At 43.8% G+C, this 21736-nt stretch overlaps 1 protein-coding gene across 15 annotated transcripts in view; it reads right to left on the bottom strand.

Moving 5' to 3' along the window:
- FBRSL1 (fibrosin like 1) overlaps positions 1-21736 on the bottom strand; it is a 796611-nt gene that overhangs the window by 431582 nt on the left and 343293 nt on the right. For all 15 annotated transcript variants that reach the window (XM_077293351.1, XM_077293356.1, XM_077293352.1 and 12 more), the window contains one exon: positions 5841-6041. In XM_077293351.1, the coding sequence (XP_077149466.1) occupies positions 5841-6041 (201 nt within the window). The remainder of the gene's footprint in view (positions 1-5840; positions 6042-21736) is intronic.

Below are 21736 nucleotides of genomic sequence, written 5' to 3'. Positions count from 1 at the left end.
CCCATGAAGAGTGTTTTGGTTCTGCATTTCGGCACCTATTCAGTAAATTCGGTAACTTGTGTTCTTTATGTGTTTTTCCAGCTGTGATTTTTGTCTCTTGTTGGTATGTTATAAATTAAGATGCTTTGTTCTTGATACATCTTGAAATTTGGTATAAAAACACTGAGTGAGTTTGCACTGCATGAGATTTCTATAAATCCCAATCAATTTCCTGGAAATGTAATACGCTGTGCTTTTCGTGCAAGAAACGTATGTCAAAAACCCACAAAGAAATCATGTTGGGAACTTGGCCAAAGATGCTATGTACATGGATAGGTCCACCCAGAGACTTGGCGATACTGTGCCGTCAACACACGACATCATCGGGATATCAAGACTGGCATTCTTTGCACAGGTCATGAACAAAAAGCATGCTGGAGTAAGAAGTTCCAAATTCAGAATTCAGGTTAGTACAGGTTAGTACAGTCATGTCGACTTTTACAAATGTTTTAGCCCCAAAGTGCGACTTTTTCATGTCAGGAAACTGGTGTAGAAGAAATTAAACATTTTCCATTTAACTTGTTTTATATTTTACCTTTCCAAGTAACTGCCTGTCTTTAAAAAAATCTATAATGTTGCAGTTTTTTCTCTGGGCATAAGTTTTATAACAGGCTGACATTTCGCTTTTCAGCAGCCATTTCCTTATCACAGGCAACAGAGCTATATTACAGGATCCACCATTCTCAATATGTAATGATCACAGGTCACCTCCTCCCCTCTCTACAGTCACCTCTGACCTGATCACAGACTGTGCCCACAACACTATGTGGAAGTAAATGAGTCATAAATCAAAGTGCAGACTTTTGGTTTCGGTATATGTGGCTGCTGTAAAGCATATCTCTGAATGCTGTTAACAGAGCAGGGCTGTCACCATAATAACATAAGAAATAGAAAACAGATTAGAAAAATAGAAATATGCCTTCATTTGGTTTGAATTAGTAGATCAAAATTGTAGGTGATACAGTACTTGATACCACACTTTTAAGGGTATGTGCACACGCTGCGGATTTTGCTGCGGATCTGCAGCGGTTTCCCATGCATTTATAGCACCATGTAATGCTATGGGAAATTAAATCCGCAGTGCACATGCTGTGGAAAAAAACACGCGGAAACGCAGCGGTTTATTTTCCGCAGCATGTCAATTCTTTGTGCGGAATCCGCAGCGGTTTTTCACCTGCTCCAATAGGAAACTGCAGGTGAAAACCCTCAGCGGAAACCGCAATAAAAACCGCGATAAATGCGCAGTAAAAACCGCAGCGGTTTTGCACTGCGGATTTATCAAAACCGCTGCGGAAAATTCCGCAATGGAATCCGCAGCGTGTGCACATGGCCTGAGCATCGTATTAGAAGTGTATCCCCTTTTTAGCGGCTATAGATTATTCTGTTGTCAGTAACTTCCGATTTAGGCGCTGCTTTATTATACGATCTGGCCAGAGCTGAATCCAGAGCTGTATCCTGAGCATGCCAGCTCTCCGCTGCGGGCTGGGGATCCCCTCGTGGATTGGGTGAGCAGCTGTGAATTTGATGCAGTCGCAGATTATTGTTGCAGTAGAAGGGACAGCCATCTGTGCCCTCTTCACAGCGAGCCGCTGTTCCTTTCCTCGAGACCCTACAACCCCATGCTAACCCCCTCTATCACAGGACTGACACAAATAATTCACCATCTTGACAGCACTGGGCCACAATGTGTTGATTTCAATTTTGCAGGATCTACTCTTTAGCTGCAGAAAGTACGGCTTGCGCGACTCCCTTGTAATGAGGGCGGCAAAACAAACCAGTTACAGTTTCTATGGAAAACCCATCATCTTTCATCAATAATGTAGACTCCACATGTTTGTGATCAGACCATGATATAACACTCTGAGAGAAAAGATAAAACCAGAAACACAAGAAAACCACTAGCAGTAAACAGCATTCTTTCCCTCTGACAAGCCTTATACAGTACGTCAAGTATGCAATGAGCACATGGGGAGAACAGACATGTTTACACACAAGCGAGTGCAAATAAAAGCATCAACGTCTACAAAGACAAAAGAAAGGATATTGCATCACGTGAATGAGCTGCTAATATCATTCAGGAGGCATCACAGATGAAACACAAGCAGTCCCAAAGAACAGGACATCCCTTTCATTCAGCTCCAGCCCTGATTGAGTGGGGAGGGGGAAGAGCAGCTGGATAACAGATTTAAAGGGAATGGGTCACATCCAGAAATATTACTTCTCTGCAGCAGATAATATGGAGGTAAATCGGGTTTAAATCCTGCTTGGCCGATTACAGAGAGAACTGAAGTTGTATTCTCCCTGCAGCCACACGGTTCCAGTCACGAAAGGTGAAGGGAGCTGTAGCAGTCACCAATCACTACACGGTGAAAACACTGTAATTACTCCGCAGTGTGTGCGCGTGCTCTGTAGCGTGCGTGTTCTGCAGCGTGTGTGCGCAAGCTCTGCAGCGTGTGTGCGCAAGCTCTACAGCATGTGTACGCATGATCTGCAGCATGTGTGTGGAGCAGAATGTAAAAGTATCAGGTAATGATCACAAGTACAGTCACTGTGCAGTGAGCGGTGACTAAGGGAACTGTCACACTCTGCAACTTTCCAACGATCACAACCAGCGATACGACCTGGCCGTGATCGTTGGAAAGTCGTTGTGTGGTCGCTGGAGAGCTGTCACACAGACCGCTCTCCAGCGACCAACGATGCCGAAGGCCCCGGTAACCAGGGTAAACTTTGGGTTACTAAGCGCAGGGCCGCGCTTAGTAACCCGATGTTTACCCTGGTTACCAGCGTAAAAGTAAAAAAAAAAAACAAAAAAAACGTACATACTCACATTCCGGTGTCCGTCAGGTCCCTCGCCGTCCGCTTCCCGCACTGACTGAGTGCCGCCGTAAAGTGAAAGCAGATCACAGCGGTGACGTCACCGCTGTGCTCTGCTCTTACATTCCGGCCGGCAGTCAGTCAGAGCGGGAAGCAGACTGCAAGGGACCTGACGGACACCGGAATGTGAGTATGTACGGTTTGTTTGTCTTTTACTTTTACGCTGGTTAGCAGGGTAAACATCGGGTTACTAAGCGCGGCCCTGCGCTTAGTAACACGATGTTTACCCTGGTTACCAGCGAACGCATCGCTGGATCGCTGTCACACACAACGATCCAGCGATGACAGCGGGAGATCCAGCGACGAAATAAAGTTCCAAACGATCTGCTACGACGTACGATTCTCAGCAGGGTCCCTGATCGCAGTAGCGTGTCAGACACAGCGATATCGTATGTATATCGCTGGAACGTCACAGATCGTACCGTCGTAGCGATCAAAGTGCCACTGTGTGACAGTACCCTAACTGTTCCTTCACTGCCCACTGACCGAAGCCAGCAGACACAGGGAGAATACAACTTAATTTTCTCCCTAAAGCCGCTGTTCCAGTAACCTGGACAAATAAGAGATAAATAGCTCTTCTGGATGTGACAGTTTGCCTTTAATTACACTCAGTGGAATACCTATTGTATGTTCGTAGTTTCTTTGTGGGGGGTTTTCTTGCAGAAACACCTCAACAATTGATATATCGTTTCTTTTTTTCATGCTGAAATAAACCAGCACCATGTGCATTATAGGTTTACTTTCCCATTAATACCAGTAGGAAGCCTATTCAAAGGGACATCCAATAGTTCCATCACGTTACATAACATCACATGGTTGGCAGGTGATTCCGGCTACACTCAAGTAGGAGGCATAGGCAGGGAGGTTCTCCTTACAACCGCATTGGTCATTCAAGACATACAGGGTAAAGAATTGCAGACATTAAGTGCACCACAAAAGGCCTGTCATAAGAAATCAGTAAGCAAGTAAGGCTACGTTCACATTTGCGTTGTTGTGTGCTGCGTCGGCGACGCAACGCACAACGTACGCAAAACGCACGCAAAACGCAGCGTTTTGTGACGCATGTGTTTATTTTTTTTAGCGTAAAAAAAGCAACATGCTGCGCCCCCTGACGCTTGCGCCAAAAAAACGCATGCGTCACAAAACGCAACACAACGCATGTCCATGCGCCCCCCATGTTAAATATAGGGGCGCATGACGCATGCGTCGCCGCGGCTGCGCCCGACGCAACGCAAATGTGAACGTAGCCTAAGTATTGCAGTAGCCCACTGTATGAGAAAGTGCAATGTGCTGAAAAGAAAATTAATAAGATATACTGATGTACACCTCTGGTCAAAATTACTGTTACTGTGAAGAGTTAAGCAAGTTGAAGATGAAATGATCTGTAAAAGGCCTAAAGTTAAAGATATTCAAATATAAAATATTTCTTAAACAATTAGGGGTGTCTATGAGTGCCACATCACCGGACATAGATGGGATTCCCCACAAATAATAACACATCAGTCATGGTTATATCTCAGTCCAATGGAAATATACATTCCAAACACAAATCATCAACTGTCCAAAAGAAAAAAATACATTCCTCCAAAACTATAATTGGACAATATCAAAAGGCCAACATTAATATGATACAAAGGAATATAGACTGAGTACAGACTTTGGAGGCAAGAGGTCAGTATGTATTAAGAAACAATTTTCTATGTGAGCAATGCTGTAGGTCAAAGAAAAGATACTAAATAATTAAATAAATCAAGACCTGTCACAAAAAGACTTCATATGAAGCCAACTTCAATACCAATGTGGCATAAGTGGAACAGATGGAAGTATGAAGCAGATGAATACATAGTGTGCCCATAGAACACCTGCAACGTTTCGCGTTGGCTTCTTCTGGAGTTTGAAGGTTTGAAACCTTGGTGAAAAGTTATCACAGCACAGAAATTTCCAAGGGTGCCCAAACTTTTGAAAATCGGTCCATTTTCCTTTTCGGAATTTTTAAAATGTTTTTTGTTTAATAGAAATTAAATGTGTAATCTTTAACTTTAGGCCTTTTAGAGATCATTTCATCTTCAACTTGCTTAACTGTTCACAAAAACAGTAATTTTGACCTGGGGTCAAACTTTTACTTGCCACTGTATCAGCTCAATGGAGGCTAAAAGGACATTTTTCTGATGTCTGGAGCCCTATGAATAAGCAGTGCACATAGAGCCTAAGGGCTTGTTCACACACCGAGTTATTCTTTCTGTGCATTTTTCAAATTTTCAGGAGGTAAAAAATTCTGCATTTAACAGTACCAACAAAGCGAATACAGTATATTTTTTGAAATCTCATGCACACACAGCTACTTTTTTTCCTTGTAGAGTTGAATGATAAATGTGTTTTTCCAGACCTGCAGCAAGTCTTCTTTACTGCCAATCCCCTGGTTCAAATTAAAGACTAGGCAGAAAAACGCTACATAACTTATGTGAAATTCTGAATCGTTTTTAGGTGTGTTTTCGCAATGTTTTTACTAACATTTTTTCCCCATTTATTTGAATGGGATAAAAGCGCTACAAAAACGCTGAAAAAAAATGGACATGCAGCAGATTTGGAAAAAAAAAAAAATACATCGATGATTAAAATCTGCAAGGAAAAAATATGCAGCATGAGATTTCAGAAATCTCATTTACTTAGCTGGTACTGTAAACTGCGGAATTTTTAACCTTGAAAAACGAAAGGGAAAAAAATTGCAAAGTGTCAACAAGCCCCAAGTAATTGAGAACCTGGTGTAATGCAGACATACAATTACTGTAAAACATTTTATGAAAAAAAAAAAAATGTAAAATGATGACAAATTGCACTGGAAAAAAACCTTTGAATATAATCTTTGTAGCAGTGCATAAATATATCACTCCCAAAGCACACATAATATGAGACTCTAATAGAAATACCTGATTAAATATCTTCAGAGGGAATTTCTTCTTATCTCTGTCTTTTCCTCTCTCCATCTCCCTCTCGGAGTTACCCGCATCGTAGTTGTGCCCATTCTCACTTGGCTCTGCACAAATATATTTCCCTGACTCTCTGGATTTCTTAGCTGGATGACTTTCCCATTTCTCTTTTCTTTCGGGAGGTTTCAAGGACAGATCTTTCTGCAATGGTAAGAAAACAATATCTGTGAGCAAAGAAATAAATCTAGCAATAACTCACACAAAAAACTACCTGTCATGATAATCTAATTATTAATCAACGTGATCGTTCGCTAAAAATCAGCAAATAGTATATTCAACATGTCTCATGGAAAAACCCTGCTACCAATCCACCGGTACACAAGAAAATATCAATCAGCAGAAATAAGGTAGGAAAAATAACATTAACAAGTAACGATACAATTGTTTCTAACGCACACTGACAAGCATTGTTGTCAGCTTGTATGGTTATGCCCCTTGCATTACTGGGAAACACAGCAATTCTTCCATCCGAGAGCAGATCATGACATTAAACCATAATATCTACTAATCAGTGTGGAATTCTACCACAAATTTCTGCATTTCAGGGTAGACATGTTAACATGTGTCTCACTAGTGGCCAATACTCACATTGCAATCCTCATAGGCATTTATTTATGGCCACGAGGCACAATAAAGCTCAGTTCCAAGGCAGTATAAGATTACAGGCTAAAGGCAGAGCTCAGGGATACACATTGGATGTATTTTGTCAGAATTCTGGTTTAAACTGCTTTGAAAAGTCACAAAACTTTTGCACAACTCCAACTTTTAGAATTTTCAAACCAGATTCCCCCAGCATCACCAAAATGGGCACAATGGGGGAGTAACACCACAGCTGGCTGGTTCATGACAAGTGGCGGCATTCCTTACACTCAGTAAGGGGCTGGATTAAGATTCAGAGGCAAACTCCTGTCCTCTCTGAAGTGCTGCGGAATATGTTGACATGATGGAAATAAAATTATTATTAACCGATTCGCAGGAATATGCAGCTCGGGCGAACACTCACGTGTTTTCAAAAAGAGACGGGAGAAAGCTGCAACAAAACCCTTTGGCAGCTACTTATATTCCCTGAAAGCAAAACCAACAATCTGCTAGAGGACAGTTGGAAGGACCTGTCACAGGTTTTTGGTATTCTGAGAGCACCATAATGTAGGAGCAGAGACCCCGATTCCAGTGATGTGCCACTTACTGGGTTGTATTTTGCTGTTTCAGTACAATCAGTGTTTTATCAGCAGGAGGTTATCAGAGGACAAATGGATTTGTGCCTCCTAGTCAAACCCCACCACTAATTAGCAGCTGACAAACATTGAAAGCTGCCAATCAGTGGTGTGAGCGGCGTTATACACAGCACAACATCAGAGCTCTGAGATCTGCAGCAGAGAAACTGATTCTATCACAACTGCTGCACCTAGTGAACTAAGTGATACGTCACTGAAATCAGGGTCTCTGTCCCTACCTCATGTTGTTGTCAGGCTACATAGCAAAAACCTGCTGACAGAATCCCTTTAATCAGCCGTTCCGTTTAAATTGATTGGTTTGGCCAACTTTCATCTATAGTATATGGGAATCCATAATAACTTTAATCTGATTTTTCTATCAGGTCATTTATGTGAACCTTGTTAGAATACATGTATACAATAATATATAAAAAAACAAAGAAAGTTTAAATGACTGTCATGTTTTGTTAAAGATCAAGTGCATAAAGCTACAATTCTTTAGATACTGATCACATTGTGATATATGCATCACTTACAGTGGCGTACCTTGAATTTCATGGGGCCCCAATTATTGTAAGTTTTTGATAGTATTGTTTTTTTTTCATACAGGCCAAAGAGACTTTTTGGGCCTCTAAGTGTGTTTGCACGGTCAGTATTAGCAGCGCTTTGGACGCAGCTCTTGTCCGCTCCGTCCAAAGTGCTGCCGGCTTTTGTAAGTGCGGTGATTCCACATGTGTTCATTGACCCGTGCGGAATCGCCGCATCCTATACATAGACGGTGATATTTATCTTGCGGAGACGGAGTGTCTCTGCAATATAAATTGACATGCTGCAGTCTAGAAAGACGCGCCGCACATGTGTATACGCAGGGAAGCCGGAGGCGTCCCTGCACACATAGTGGAAATGGGATTTCATAAAATCCCATCCAATATACTGTAACATCTGGCCGCTGCGGATGTACGCAGCGTCCTATCCGCAGAGTTTACTGACCGTGGAAACATAACTTTTAGGCTAAGTTCACATGTTGCAGAATTGCCGCGGCAATTCTGCGCCTCCTGCCGCGGGTATATCGCATGCAGAATTAGCATGCATATACCCGCAGAAAACTAGCGTTTTGCAAGCATAATTAGCTTGCAGAATGCTAGAGTTTTCCAAGCGATCTGTAGCATCGCTTGGAAAACTGATTGACAGGTTGGTCACACTTGTCAAACATAGTGTTTGACAAGTGTGACCAACTTTTTACTATAGATGCTGCCTATGCCGCATCTATAGTAAAAGATCGAATGTTTAAAAATAATAAAAAAAATAAAAAACATGGTTATACTCACCTGCAGACCTCAGCGGCGTCCGTTCCTATAGCTGTTGTGCGGTGAAGGGCCTGTGATGACGTCACGGTTTGTGATTGGTCACGTGACCGGTCACATGCGGACTCGCGACCAATCACAAGACCGTGACGTCATCGCAGGTCCTTCACCGCCCAGCAGCTATAGGAACCGAAGCGGCAGTGTGCAGCGGAGAGGCCGGAAGACTGCGGGGGACATCGAAGGTGAGTATATCGCTATTTTTTATTTTAATTCTTTTATTTTTTACCAATTCTATGGTGCCCAGTGCGTGGAGGAGAGTCTCCTCTCCTCCACCCTGGGTACCAACCGCACATGATCTGCTTGCTTCCCGCATGGTGTGCACAGCCCCGTGCGGGAAGTAAGCAGATCAATGCACTCCTATGGGTGCAGAATCGCCGCGATTCCGCAATTTTAATGAACATGCTGCGTTTTTTTCTGGAATGTGATTCCGCTCAGGAAAAAAATGCAGCATGTGCACAAAAAATGCGGATTGCATTCTGTTACATAGGATGCTTAATGGTAGCGTTTTTTTCGCGGTTTTATAGCGAAAAACCGCGAAAAAAACGCGAAAAATATGCTACGTGTGCACACAGCCTAAGTCTCCAGGGTCCTGGTGTGATTGCAACCCATGCATCTATTGTAGTTCCATCCCTGAAACATATATCAGTCTTTCTACCTGTCCGACAAAGGCAGATGTCTATAATTATTCTCACATATTACTTCACAGTATCTAGAACTTTGAACAAAAATAATGAGAAGCAATTAGGTGGAGAGGGAAAAAAAAATCAAGTACACGGCTGTCACAAAATGAGCTGGCAGCGATTCTCCAGAGTGACGAGCCCTTATTATACAGTAACACCAGGCATCCCCCTCTGACACAGCCATCAGGTAATTTCATTACAAGCACACAGGCTCCTGAACTCTTGTTTTACCTAAGATTCTTTTTTAGTAAGCTTCATTAATCGGCAAATGAAATGCCTTTCTGAAGCTAATTGGATTTTTAAGAAGATAATCATATAAGAATCTGCAAACAGGAGCTGGGTTCATGGTAAAAGACTGCGGTCACAAGCTGAACACCATTTTGCTGCACTTTTTATGGTGCAAGCACACCATAAGAAGAAGACCACTCACAACAACAAAAAAGAAAAAAATACCTTGCATTTTTAAATAATAAATGAACAAGCAAGATTTTGCTGGAACTGCTGCATGAGGTCACCATTAAGGCCTCATTCACACATCTAGGTTTCATCTACGGCATGTGCCCTAGCTGTGATTTTCACGGATACAGCAGGTTCCTACATATTCTATTATAGTAATCATTGGCCAGTGAAATCAAGTGCAGAGACTATATGATCAGTGACAATTTGCCTAGAATGAAATCTTTCTGATGCACTCACACAATTATTTGTAGGCCATCTCCTTGTGGAAACAGCCATAGGCAGAGGAGACATGAACAGGAGGAAAGACAAGCCATCACAAAAGCCATCAGAGGCAAAGTACAGACAGGTCAAATACAGGACTGGCACCCATAATATATTTGGCGTTGGTGCACAGCATGTACTTCACTTTTCTGGTGCAATTTCTACCACATTCACCTTCCCCCAACTACTTGCCAGAATACCCTTTTGATAATCACTGACCTCAATCATTGAAACCTATAAAGACACACATTATTACCCCTTCTCCTTTTCTCATAGAGTTTATGGGACAGAAATTCAGTATATTTAACAGAATGGAGATGGCACCTTGAACTAGAACCATCCTTATTTGATTAAAGAAAAAAAGGCAAAAAGGAAAAACATGGAAAAAAAAATCAACTATATTTATTAAATATTTGAGTTTCTTACCAAAGGAAGATCCTGCAGGCCATCCATGCAAAACAGAGAAACATGTAAGGGTGCGTGTCCACATTCAGGATGGCCGGTGGTATCGCCGCAGCGGCGAAGCCGCTCGGCGCTAAGCCCCGCCCCCTTTCTGGGACGCGATGATGCCGGATGTGTACAGTACACATCCGGGATCATCGCACCCCTCGCCATAGGGCCCTGTGATATTACCTGCGGCGACGCAGCGTCGCCGCAGGTAGCACGGACATGCTGCGATCTGAAAAGACGAGCAGCATGTCCGGAGTCGCAGGCCCGCCGCGTGCGGGTTTCCACGCATAGTGGACACGAGATTTCAAAAAATCCCCTCCACTATGCTGGAACATCTGGACGCTGCGTGTTTGACGCTGCAGCATCAAACAAGCAGCGTTTACTTACCGTGGACACACGGCCTAAAGGCCCCGTCTCACACAGCGACGCTGCAGCGATACAGACAACGATGCTGATCGCTGCAGCGTCGCTGTGTGGTCGCTGGGGAGCTGTCACACAGACAGCTCTCTCCAGCGACCAACGATCAGGGGAACGACTTCGGCATCGTTGAAACTGTCTTCAACGATGCCGAAGTCCCCCTGCAGCACCCGGGTAACCAGGGTAAACATCGGGTTACTAAGCGCAGGGCCGCGCTTAGTAACCCGATGTTTACCCTGGTTACCAGCGTAAATGTAAAAAAAAACAAACTCACCATCTGTTGCCCGTCAGGTCCCTTGGCGTCTGCTTCCTGCTCTGACTGAGCCGCCGTACAGTGAGAGCAGAGCGCAGCGGTGACGTCACTGCTGTGCTCTCACTTTACGGCGGCTCAGTCAGAGCAGGAAGCAGACGCCAAGGGACCTGACGGGCAACAGATGGTGAGTATGTACTGTTTGTTTTTTTTTACATTTACGCTGGTAACCAGGGTAAACATCGGGTTACTAAGCGCGGCCCTGCGCTTAGTAACCCGATGTTTACCCTGGTTACCAGTGAAGACATCGCTGGATCGGTGTCACACACACCGATTCAGCGATGTCAGCGGGACCTCAACGACCAAAAAAAGGTCCAGGCCATTCTGACACGACCAGCGATCTCGCAGCAGGGGCCTGATCGCTGGTACGTGTCACACATAGCGAGATTGCAACTGAGGTCGCTGTTGCGTCACAAAACTTGTGACTCAGCAGCGATCTCGCTATGTGAGACGGGGCCTTAAGTGGAATACAAAGGAAGCCTTTAAAAGCAGAACCCTTGTACCGGTGTAAACACAGGACCCATCAGTAGTTGGCAGAAGGCGAGAGCCATGGAATAATAGAGCCTTCAGCTGGGAGCAGACTCCCTCACTGGTAATCTGCACTTAATCCCTTTGTCACTGGGAGGTTTTTTGTGTTTGTTTTTATTTTTTAGCGTTCATTTTCCCCCTTCATCTTCCTTGAGCCAGGTCTTTAATTTTTTTTGTCATTTACATAGTTTTTTTTTTTTTTGCAAGATGTTTGGATTTGTAGAATTACACCATTCATTTTACCACGTGATGAAGTGAGAAATAGAAAAAAATGCCAAGTGAGGTGAAATAAAACACTCAATTCAAATATCTGCTTCTTTTCTTATTTATTTTTAAGTCATTCATTCAAAAACGACAAGGAAACATAATTCTTCAGGCCAGTGCGACTACAGTGATACCAAACTTATAAGGTTTGTATTACATTATAAGAGCAAAAAAAACTGAATTTTCTTAAAAAAAAAAAAAAAAAAAAAAGGCTTCCACAAAAGAAAAAAGTAAAGTATAGCAATCCTCTAGGGCCCAGTAACAACTTACATAAGCAACCAGCAGCCTAGAAAGGGCAGTATCCACCAGCAAACAAACTTTCTAGAAAACTAGTGGCTGCTTACTAGAATATCATTAGAAAAGCACACAACAGTAAAGCCTTATTCACACACCAGCATTTGTAAACCAAAATCAGGAATTTTAGCTCTCAGCAAAAGTAAATAATATGGAGGAGATTCACAACAGTTTAATTGCTTGACACGCCATCTCTTACATGTACCTGCAGTAACACTGCCTTACATATTTCATGAAGAGATAAGACAGATCATGAATGATTTTACAGAAATTAAAATCTGGATTTAGACAAATGGACACTGTGCGTGGAAAAAAAGCGGAATAAACGGCGCTATAATATCTGCTAATTCTCTTTGCTTCAAATAACATAATATTATTATGTTAAGTCAGGAAGAAGTTAAATAACCTTACATTACTTTAAAGTACCGGTAGTTATTCTTTTAATGAACAAAACAAAAAGGTTTGATAAAATGAAATCTGAGTTCTGGGACCCCCAAAAGGAAAGGAAAGCTTACAACGGGTGAGCAGACACTCTTCATAGAAATTAATAGTGCTATCGGAAACAACCAACCAATCTTGTGAACAGTGGAGCTCAGAGGTCATGTTTTGATGACCTGGATATGTGACACCAGTCTCCAACCTCCGCACACATATTCTGCACACATGCCATGTAACCATACTGTTTTAGTCCTAAGATCAGAAACATTAATCAGCATTGCATTAGTAGGTCCTTGAGAAAATGCCCCGAAACAGCGCTCTATGGGAATATCATGAGTTAGAAGCAACGTGTGAACATACCATAAGTGACACACATACAAGTCACCCGGCTGGGGGGATGGGGTGCTGCTAAACTGAATGATCTGTCAAAGAACAATATTTACTTTGTGAAGATGGAATCATTTTACCAAGTGCAGAAAACTGGATTACATCAAAACGAAAAGGAAAAGAAGAAAACAGGAAGCCTATGCACGGAGGGATAAAGAATGCTTTATGTCAAGGCCAACCCCATAATGAAAAGGGACAGATCCTGTGCAACCTCTGGCGTGTCTACAAGAGCCGCAGCCTCTCTATTTCAGGAAGCAAAAGTGATTACACAGAATACCTCCATGGCCTCCGCTTCTTCTTTACTCAGAGCAGAACCAGATTTTACAGTGCTAACTGAATACATTGTTAAATAGATATCAAAGAACTTATCAGACTGGTGTATGTACTTTTAGGCTGTGCAAACATTTTTGTAGTGTTTTTTTCAGTGCAGATTTGCCACAAAACCAGAAGGGTTTCCTGATGCCAGCAAAGTGAATGAGAATCCTGAAGTCTCATGCACACGTTGCTTATTTTTGACTTGCAGATTTGGTGCAGATTTAAATCATACTAACGAAAGGTGAAAAATCTACACCAAAAAAGCACATTTTTGCAGCTGCCAAGAAAGGCAGAAATTTCTGCACCAAATACTAACGTGTGCACATAGCCTTATAGTCCATTCGAGAATCTCTGTACGGACCTTTATGAACAATTCCCTTCCAAATAATAAACAAGAATTTTAGAGTCTATCTCTAGCTGGACTTATAAAATGCTCATCTTAATTTGCGGATCATACAGCCATGACGACATGGACTTCCAAAGTAATTACACCAGCCTCATCAGGTCTAAAAGATTTATTTGATAAATTATTATTTATATAGCACCATTAATTCCATGGTGCTGTACACTAGAAAGGGTTACATCAAATTACAGATATCACTTACAGTAAACAAACTAACAATGACAGACTGATACAGAGGGGCGAGGACCCTGCCCTTGCGGGCTTACATTCTACAGGAATATGATAATGAAATGTAGCTTGCATTGTGAAGCCTGAGAACAGATCTGGTTTAAACAAATAAAAGTAGAGCGTGGTCATTTGTTGGCAATCGATAATAAGATCATGGAAAGGCCTTGGTCCTTGTCACTTCCTGCTATTGAGGACATGGCTAGGATGGGTCGCTAGGTTAGCTACAATATGGATGGGCAGGAAACCGATGTAAAACTCTACCCATTCAAAACGTCAACGATTGTGGGTATGTTTTTCAGGAAAATAAACAATTGATGAAATACAATTGGGAAGATGACATTTTTATCAGCGCACAACTACTTTTTATACTTAAATTCGGTCTTAAAAATGAAATGCAAATATCTATGACAGACAGAATACAGACTGCGATTTCCAGACCAGCCATGGGTCTTCTGAATGCAACAGCCTCAAATATGCCTACAAGTCGAGTTTGGGTTAGTGGGCCAGCGACCGGTCCGGACATCAAAACCAGACAGGTGAATGCAACCTAAGATCTATCACTGTAGTTCAGGGATGTACAAACTATTGGAATCTTTAGGAGCCAGTATGATAACTACATGAGCCAACTTGTCATTTTCTATTACCAGCAAAAAGCATTATCAAAATTAAATCCATAAAAAAATTTCAAAATCACAAAACTTTGAAGGTGTTTTTCCTGACATTTGTTTCTTAAGATAGCATTAAATAAGCCAATTAAAATGCCATAAAAATGTAAAAACCTGAAGAAAAATTCTTCAACCAGAGAAAAACAGCCCCAGTCAACTATAGAACAGGAGTAACAAGAGAGAAATTGTTAGTCACCAATTTTAGGGTATGTCACACCGTGTGTGGGAAATGGCCTCCATCTGTGTTACTATATGCTCCAATGTATTCAGAAACTTAAGTCGCCAATTGCACAGTCTGCCAAATAAAGTCTATTCTGACTGAATACATTGGTGTAAAGTGGTGGACACTATTTTTACATCTGGCATTCACACATTTTTTTCCCTCCGTGATTAAACATGTTAATTGGATAATTGAAGCATCGTTAGAAAATAAAAGTATTAGGCTGGGGTCACATTTGCGTGTGCAATGCGAGAAACTCGCCTCAATACCCGACACCGGAGCGTGTAGCTGCATAGAAGCACATGCAGCTGGGCCGGGTATTGAGGAGAGTTTCTCGCATTGCACACGGAAGTATGACCCCTCCCTTAGAGATACAAGATATCGCCCCCTTGCTCTAGTGATTACTATTACTAACATCCTTAAAGGAAAGGTGCCGCAATTTTGTTTTTGTATTAACCCCTTCCCGACCCATGACGCCTATGCGGCGTCATGGAATGATCGCATCCCTGCAGATCGGGTGAAAGGGTTAATTCCTATTTTACCCGATCTGCAGGGAGAGGGGGAGTTGTACTTCAGCCTAGGGGGGGTGGCTTTGCCCCCACGTGGCTACGATCGCTCTGATTGGCTGTTGAAAGTGCAACAGCCAATCAGAGCAATTTGCAATATTTCACCTATGAAAATGGTGAAATATTGCAATCCAGCCATGGCCGATGCTGCAATAGCATCTGCCATGGCTGGAAATCATGTACTGGCCCCCCCCACCGCCCCCGATCTTCTCCCCAGTCGTCCGTTCTGTCAGGTACCCCCCTCCGTCCCCCTGTTCGCTCCCCCGTGCTCCTGTCCGCTCCCCCGTGCTCCTGTCCGCTCCCCCCGTCCTCCGATCCCCCCCCCTGTGCTCCGATCCACCCCCCCACCACCCCCTCATACTTACCGATCCTCCCGGTGTCCGGCCGTGTCCTCGCTGGGCGCCGCCATCTTGGAAAATGGCGGGCGCATGCTCAGTACGCCCGCCGAATCTGCAGGCTGGCAGATTCGTTACAGGTACATTTTGATCGCTGTGGTAGGTTCTACCACAGCGATCAAAATAAAAAAATAATAAATAAACCCCCCCCTTTATCACCCCCATAGGTAGGGACAATAATAAAATAAAGAAAATATTTTTTTTTCTTTTACCACTAGGGTTAGGGTTAGAACTAGGGGTAGGGTTAGGGGTAGGGTTAGGGTTACGGGTAGGGTTAGGGGTAGGGTTATGGCATGTGCACACAGAGCGGATCGGCCGCGGATCCGCAGCGGATCGGCCGCGGATCGCAGCGGATCCGCAGCGGATCGGCCGCGGATCCGCAGCGGATCGGCCGCGGATCCGCAGCGGATCGGCCGCGGATCCGCAGCGGATTGGCCGCGGATCTGCAGCGGATTGGCAGCGGATTGGCCGCGGATCCGCAGCGGATCGGCAGCGGATCGGCAGCGGATCGGCAGCGGATTGGCCGCGGATCTGCAGCGGATTGGCAGCGGATTGGCCGCGGATCCGCAGCGGATCGGCAGCGGATCCGCAGCAGATTGGCCGCGGATCTGCAGCGGATTGGCCGCGGATCGGCAGCGGATTGGCCGCGGATCTGCAGCGGATTGGCAGCGGATTGGCCGCGGATCCGCAGCGGATTGGCCGCGGATCTGCAGCGGATTGGCCGCGGATCCGCAGCGGATTGGCCGCTGCGAATTCGAAGCAGTTTTCCATCAGGTTTACAGTACCATGTACACCTAAGGAAAACCAAATCTGCTGTGCCCATGGTGCGGAAAATTCCGTGCAGAAACGCTGCATTGTATTTTCCGCAGCATGTCAATTCTTTGTGCGGATTTCGCAGCGGTTTACACCTGTTCCTCAATAGGAATCCGCAGGTGAAATCCGCACAAAAAAACACTGGAAATCTGCTGTAAATCCGCAGGCAAAACGCAGTGCCTTTTACCTGCAGATTTTTCAAAAATCGTGCGGAAAAATCTCACACGAATCCGCAACGTGGGCACATACCCTTAGGGTTAGGGTTGGAATTAGGGCTAGGGTTGGAAATAGGGTTAAGAATAGGCTTGTGGTTAGGATTACGGATAGGGTTAGGGGTGTGTTGGGGTTACAGTTGTGGTTAGGGTTGGGATTAGGGTTACGGTTGGGATTAGGGTTAGGATTAGGGTTGGAATTAGGGTTACGGTTGTGTTGCGGTTAGGGTTGTGGTTAGGGGTGTGTTGGGGTTAGGGTTGTGATTAGGGTTATGGCTACAGTTGGGATTAGGATTAGGGGTGTGTTGGGGTTAGTGTTGAAGTTAGAATTGAGGGGTTTCCACTGTTTTAGGCACATCAGGGGTCTCCAAACGCAACATGGCGCCACCATTGATTCCAGCCAATCTTGCGTTCAAAAAGTCAAATGGTGCTCCCGCCCTTCCAAGCCCCGACGTGCGCCCAAACAGTGGTTTACCCCCACATTTGGGGTACCAGCGTACTCAGGACAAACTGGGCAACAACTGTTGGGGTCCAATTTCTCCTGTTACCCTTGCAAAAATAAAAAATTACTTGCTAAAACATAATTTTTGAGGAAAGAACAATTATTTTTTATTTTCACGGCTCTGCGTTATAAACTTCTGTGAAGCACTTGGGGGTTGAAAGTGCTCACCACACATCTAGATAAGTTCCTTGGGGGGTCTAGTTTCCAAAATGGGGTCACTTGTGGGGGGTTTCTACTGTTTAGGCATATCAGGGGCTCTGCAAACGTAACATGATGCCCGCAGACCATTCCATCAAAGTCTGCATTCCAAAACGTCACTACTTCCCTTCCGAGCCCCGGCATGTACCCAAACAGTGGTTTACCCCCACATTTGGGGTACCAGCGTACTCAGGACAAACTGGGCAACAACTGTTGGGGTCCAATTTCTCCTGTTACCCTTGCAAAAATAAAAAATTACTTGCTAAAACATAATTTTTGAGGAAAGAACAATTATTTTTTATTTTCACGGCTCTGCGTTATAAACTTCTGTGAAGCACTTGGGGGTTGAAAGTGCTCACCACACATCTAGATAAGTTCCTTCGGGGGTCTAGTTTCCAAAATGGGGTCACTTGTGGGGGGTTTCTACTGTTTAGGCATATCAGGGGCTCTGCAAACGTAACATGATGCCCGCAGACCATTCCATCAAAGTCTGCATTCCAAAACGTCACTACTTCCCTTCCGAGCCCCGGCATGTACCCAAACAGTGGTTTACCCCCACATATGGGGTATCAGCGTACTCAGGAGAAACTGGACAACAACTTTTGGGGTCCAATTTCTCCTGTTACTCTTGCAAAAATAAAAAATTCTGGGCTAAAAAAATATTTTTGAGGAAAGGAAACATTTATTATTTTCACGGCTCTGCGTTATAAACTTCTGTGAAGCACTTGGGGGTTCAAAGTGCTCACCACACATCTAGATAAGTTCCCTTGGGGGTCTAGTTTCCAAAATGGAGTCACTTGTGGGGAGTTCCTACTGTTTAGGCACATCAGGGGCTCTGCAAACGCAACCTGATGCCCGCAGAGCATTCCATCAAAGTCTGCATTTCAAAACGTCACTACTTCCCTTCCGAACCCCGACGTGTGCCAAAACAGTGGTTTACCCCCACATATGGGGTATCAGCGTACTCAGGAGAAACTGGACAACAACTTTTGGGGTCCAATTTCTCCTGTTACTCTTGCAAAAATAAAAAAATTCTGGGCTAAAAAAATATTTTTGAGGAAAGGAAACACATTTTTTATTTTCACGGCTCTGCGTTATAAACTTCTGTGAAGCACTTGGGGGTTCAAAGTGCTCACTACACATCTAGATAAGTTCCCTTGGGGGTCTAGTTTCCAAAATGGAGTCAATTGTGGGGAGTTCCTACTGTTTAGGCACATCAGGGGCTCTGCAAACGCAACCTGACGCCCGCAGAGCATTCCATCAAAGTCTGCATTTCAAAACGTCACTACTTCCCTTCCGAACCCCGACGTGTGCCAAAACAGTGGTTTACCCCCACATATGGGGTATCATCGTACTCAGGAGAAACTGGAAAACAACTTTTGTGGTCCAATTTCTCCTATTACCCTTGGGAAAATAAAAAATTGTGGGCTAAAAAATCATTTTTGAGAAAAGAAAAATTATTTTTTATTTTCATGGCTCTGCGTTATAAACTTCTGTGAAGCACTTGGGGGTTCAAAGTGCTCACCACACATCTAGATTAGTTCCTTGGGAGGTCTAGTTTCCAAAATGGGGCCACTTGTGCGGGAGCTCCAATGTTTAGGCACACAGGGGCTCTCCAAACGCGACATGGTGTCCGCTAATGATTGGAGCTAATTTTCCATTCAAAAAGCCAAATGGCGTGCCTTCCCTTCCGAGCCCTGCCGTGCGCCCAAACAGTGGTTTACCCCCACATATGGGGTATCATCGTACTCAGGACAAACTGGACAACAACATTTGGGGTCCAATTTCTCCTATTACCCTTGGGAAAATAAAAAATTCTGGGCTAAAAATCATTTTTGAGGAAAGAAAAATTATTTTTTTATTTTCACGGCTCTGCGTTATAAACTTCTGTGAAGCACCTGGGGGTTATAAGTGTTTACTATGCATCTAGATAAGTTCCTTGGGGGGTCTAGTTTCCAAAATGGGGTCACTTGTAGGGGAGCTCCAATGTTTAGGCACACAGGGGCTCTCCAAACGCGACATGGTGTCCGCTAACGATTGGAGCTAATTTTCCATTCAAAAAGTCAAATGGCACGCCTCCCCTTCCGAGCCTTGCCGTGCACCCAAACAGTGGTTTACCCCCACATATGAGGTATCGGCATACTCAGGAGAAATTGCCCAACAAATTTTAGGATCCATTTTATCCTGTTGCCCATGTGAAAATGAAAGAATTGAGGCTAAAAGAAATTTTGTGTGAAAAAAAAGTACTTTTTCATTTTTGCGGATCAATTTGTGAAGCACCTGGGGGTTTAAAGTGCTCACTATGCCTCTAGATGAGTTCCTTGGGGGGTCTACTTTCCAAAATGGGGTCACTTGTGGAGGAGCTCCAATGTTTAGGCACACAGGGGCTTTCCAAACGCGACATGGTGTCCGCTAACGATGGAGATAATTTTTCATTCAAAAAGTCAAATGGCGCTCCTTCCCTTCCGAGCCTTACCATGTGCCCAAACAGTGGTTTACCCCCACATGTGAGGTATTGGTGTACTCAGGAGAAATTGCCCAACAAAATTTAGGATCCATTTTATCCTGTTGCCCATGTGAAAATGAAAAAATTGAGGCTAAAATAATTTTTTCGTGAAAAAAAAGTACTTTTTCATTTTTACGGATCAATTTGTGAAGCACCTGGGGGTTTAAAGTGCTCACTATGCTTCTAGATAAGTTCCTTGGGGGGTCTAGTTTCCAAAATGGGGTCACTTGTGTGGGAGCTCCAATGTTTAGGCACACGGGGGCTCTCCAAACGCGACATGGTGTCCGCTAAAGATTGGAGCCAATTTTTCATTGAAAAAGTCAAATGGCGCTCCTTCCCTTCCGAGCCCTGCCGTGCGCCCAAACAGTGGTTTACCCCCACATATGAGGTATCAGCGTACTCAGGACAAATTGGACAACAACGTCCGTGGTCCATTTTCTCCTTTTACGCTTGGGAAAATAAAAACATTTTCGCTAAAATATCATTTTTGTGACTAAAAAGTTAAATGTTCATTTTTTACTTCCATGTTGCTTCTGCTGCTGTGAAACACCTGAAGGGTTAATAAACTTCTTGAATGTGGTTTTGAGCACCATGAGGGGTGCAGTTTTTAGAATGGTGTCACTTTTGGGTATTTTCAGCCATATAGAACCCTCAAACTGACTTCAAATGTGAGGTGATCCCTAAAAAAAATGGTTTTGTAAATTTTGTTGTAAAAATGAGAAATCACTGGTCAAATTTTAACCCTTATAACTTCCTAGCAAAAAAAAAAATTTGTTTCCAAAATTGTGCTGATGTAAAGTAGACATGTGGGAAATGTTATTTATTAACTATTTTGTGTCACATAACTCTCTGGTTTAACAGAATAAAAATTCAAAATGTGAAAATTGCGAAATTTTCAAAATTTTTGCCAAATTTCCGTTTTTTTCACAAATAAACTCAGAAATTATCGACCTAAATTTACCACTAACATGAAGCCCAATATGTCACGAAAAAACAGTCTCAGAATCGCTAGGATCCGTTGAAGCGTTCCTGAGTTATTACCTCATAAAGGGACACTGGTCAGAATTGCAAAAAACGGCAAGGTCATGAAGGGGTTAAAAATGATTGTTTATATAAACAATTATCTTTAATACAAAATTATTTTTTTTAACCTTAATATCTTTTTTATTATTAATAATTTTTGCAGCCACTGGGCGCCGCCATTTTGCTTTGCAGGAGTGTAAGAGTCCCAGCACGACATTTACACTCTGCATTTACGGCAGCCCTGTGCATAGGACTCAGCAGTCGGGAGCCGACCGCGTTATCTCCTGCTCTGATCTGGCCACGCCCCCTGGGCTGTCTCCACATCACAGCAGAGGCAGGAGGTCGGCGCCATGTTTCTTCAGCCCACAGTGTGTGAGCTCCACTGTGACTGAGAGCTGTGCTGTTGGAGGGGCAGCTCCAGCTGCCTCTCCTTTCACACTGTCAGCAGTCGGCTGTTCCCTGTCCTCTGCTGCCTAGTGCCCTGGCTCAATCTCTAGAATCGCTAGAGAGGGTGAAGTGCTGGGGTCTGATGTCCTCTATCAGGAGCTGCAGAGAGGTAACAGAGGGGGGAGGGGGAGAATCTCTGTGCTGCTCCGACCCGACCCTGCCTCTCACTGCAGCCACTGATCAAGGACATCAGACCGTGTATCTATCACTACACTGTGCTGAGCTGTGTATCTAATCCTCTCCTGTATGATAGTCTGCTGTGCCATGTACCTAATCC

This window comes from Ranitomeya variabilis, chromosome 1 (assembly GCF_051348905.1).
Source record: "Ranitomeya variabilis isolate aRanVar5 chromosome 1, aRanVar5.hap1, whole genome shotgun sequence".
Taxonomy (NCBI): domain Eukaryota; kingdom Metazoa; phylum Chordata; class Amphibia; order Anura; family Dendrobatidae; genus Ranitomeya; species Ranitomeya variabilis.
This window is presented reverse-complemented; position numbering and strand designations above follow the sequence as displayed.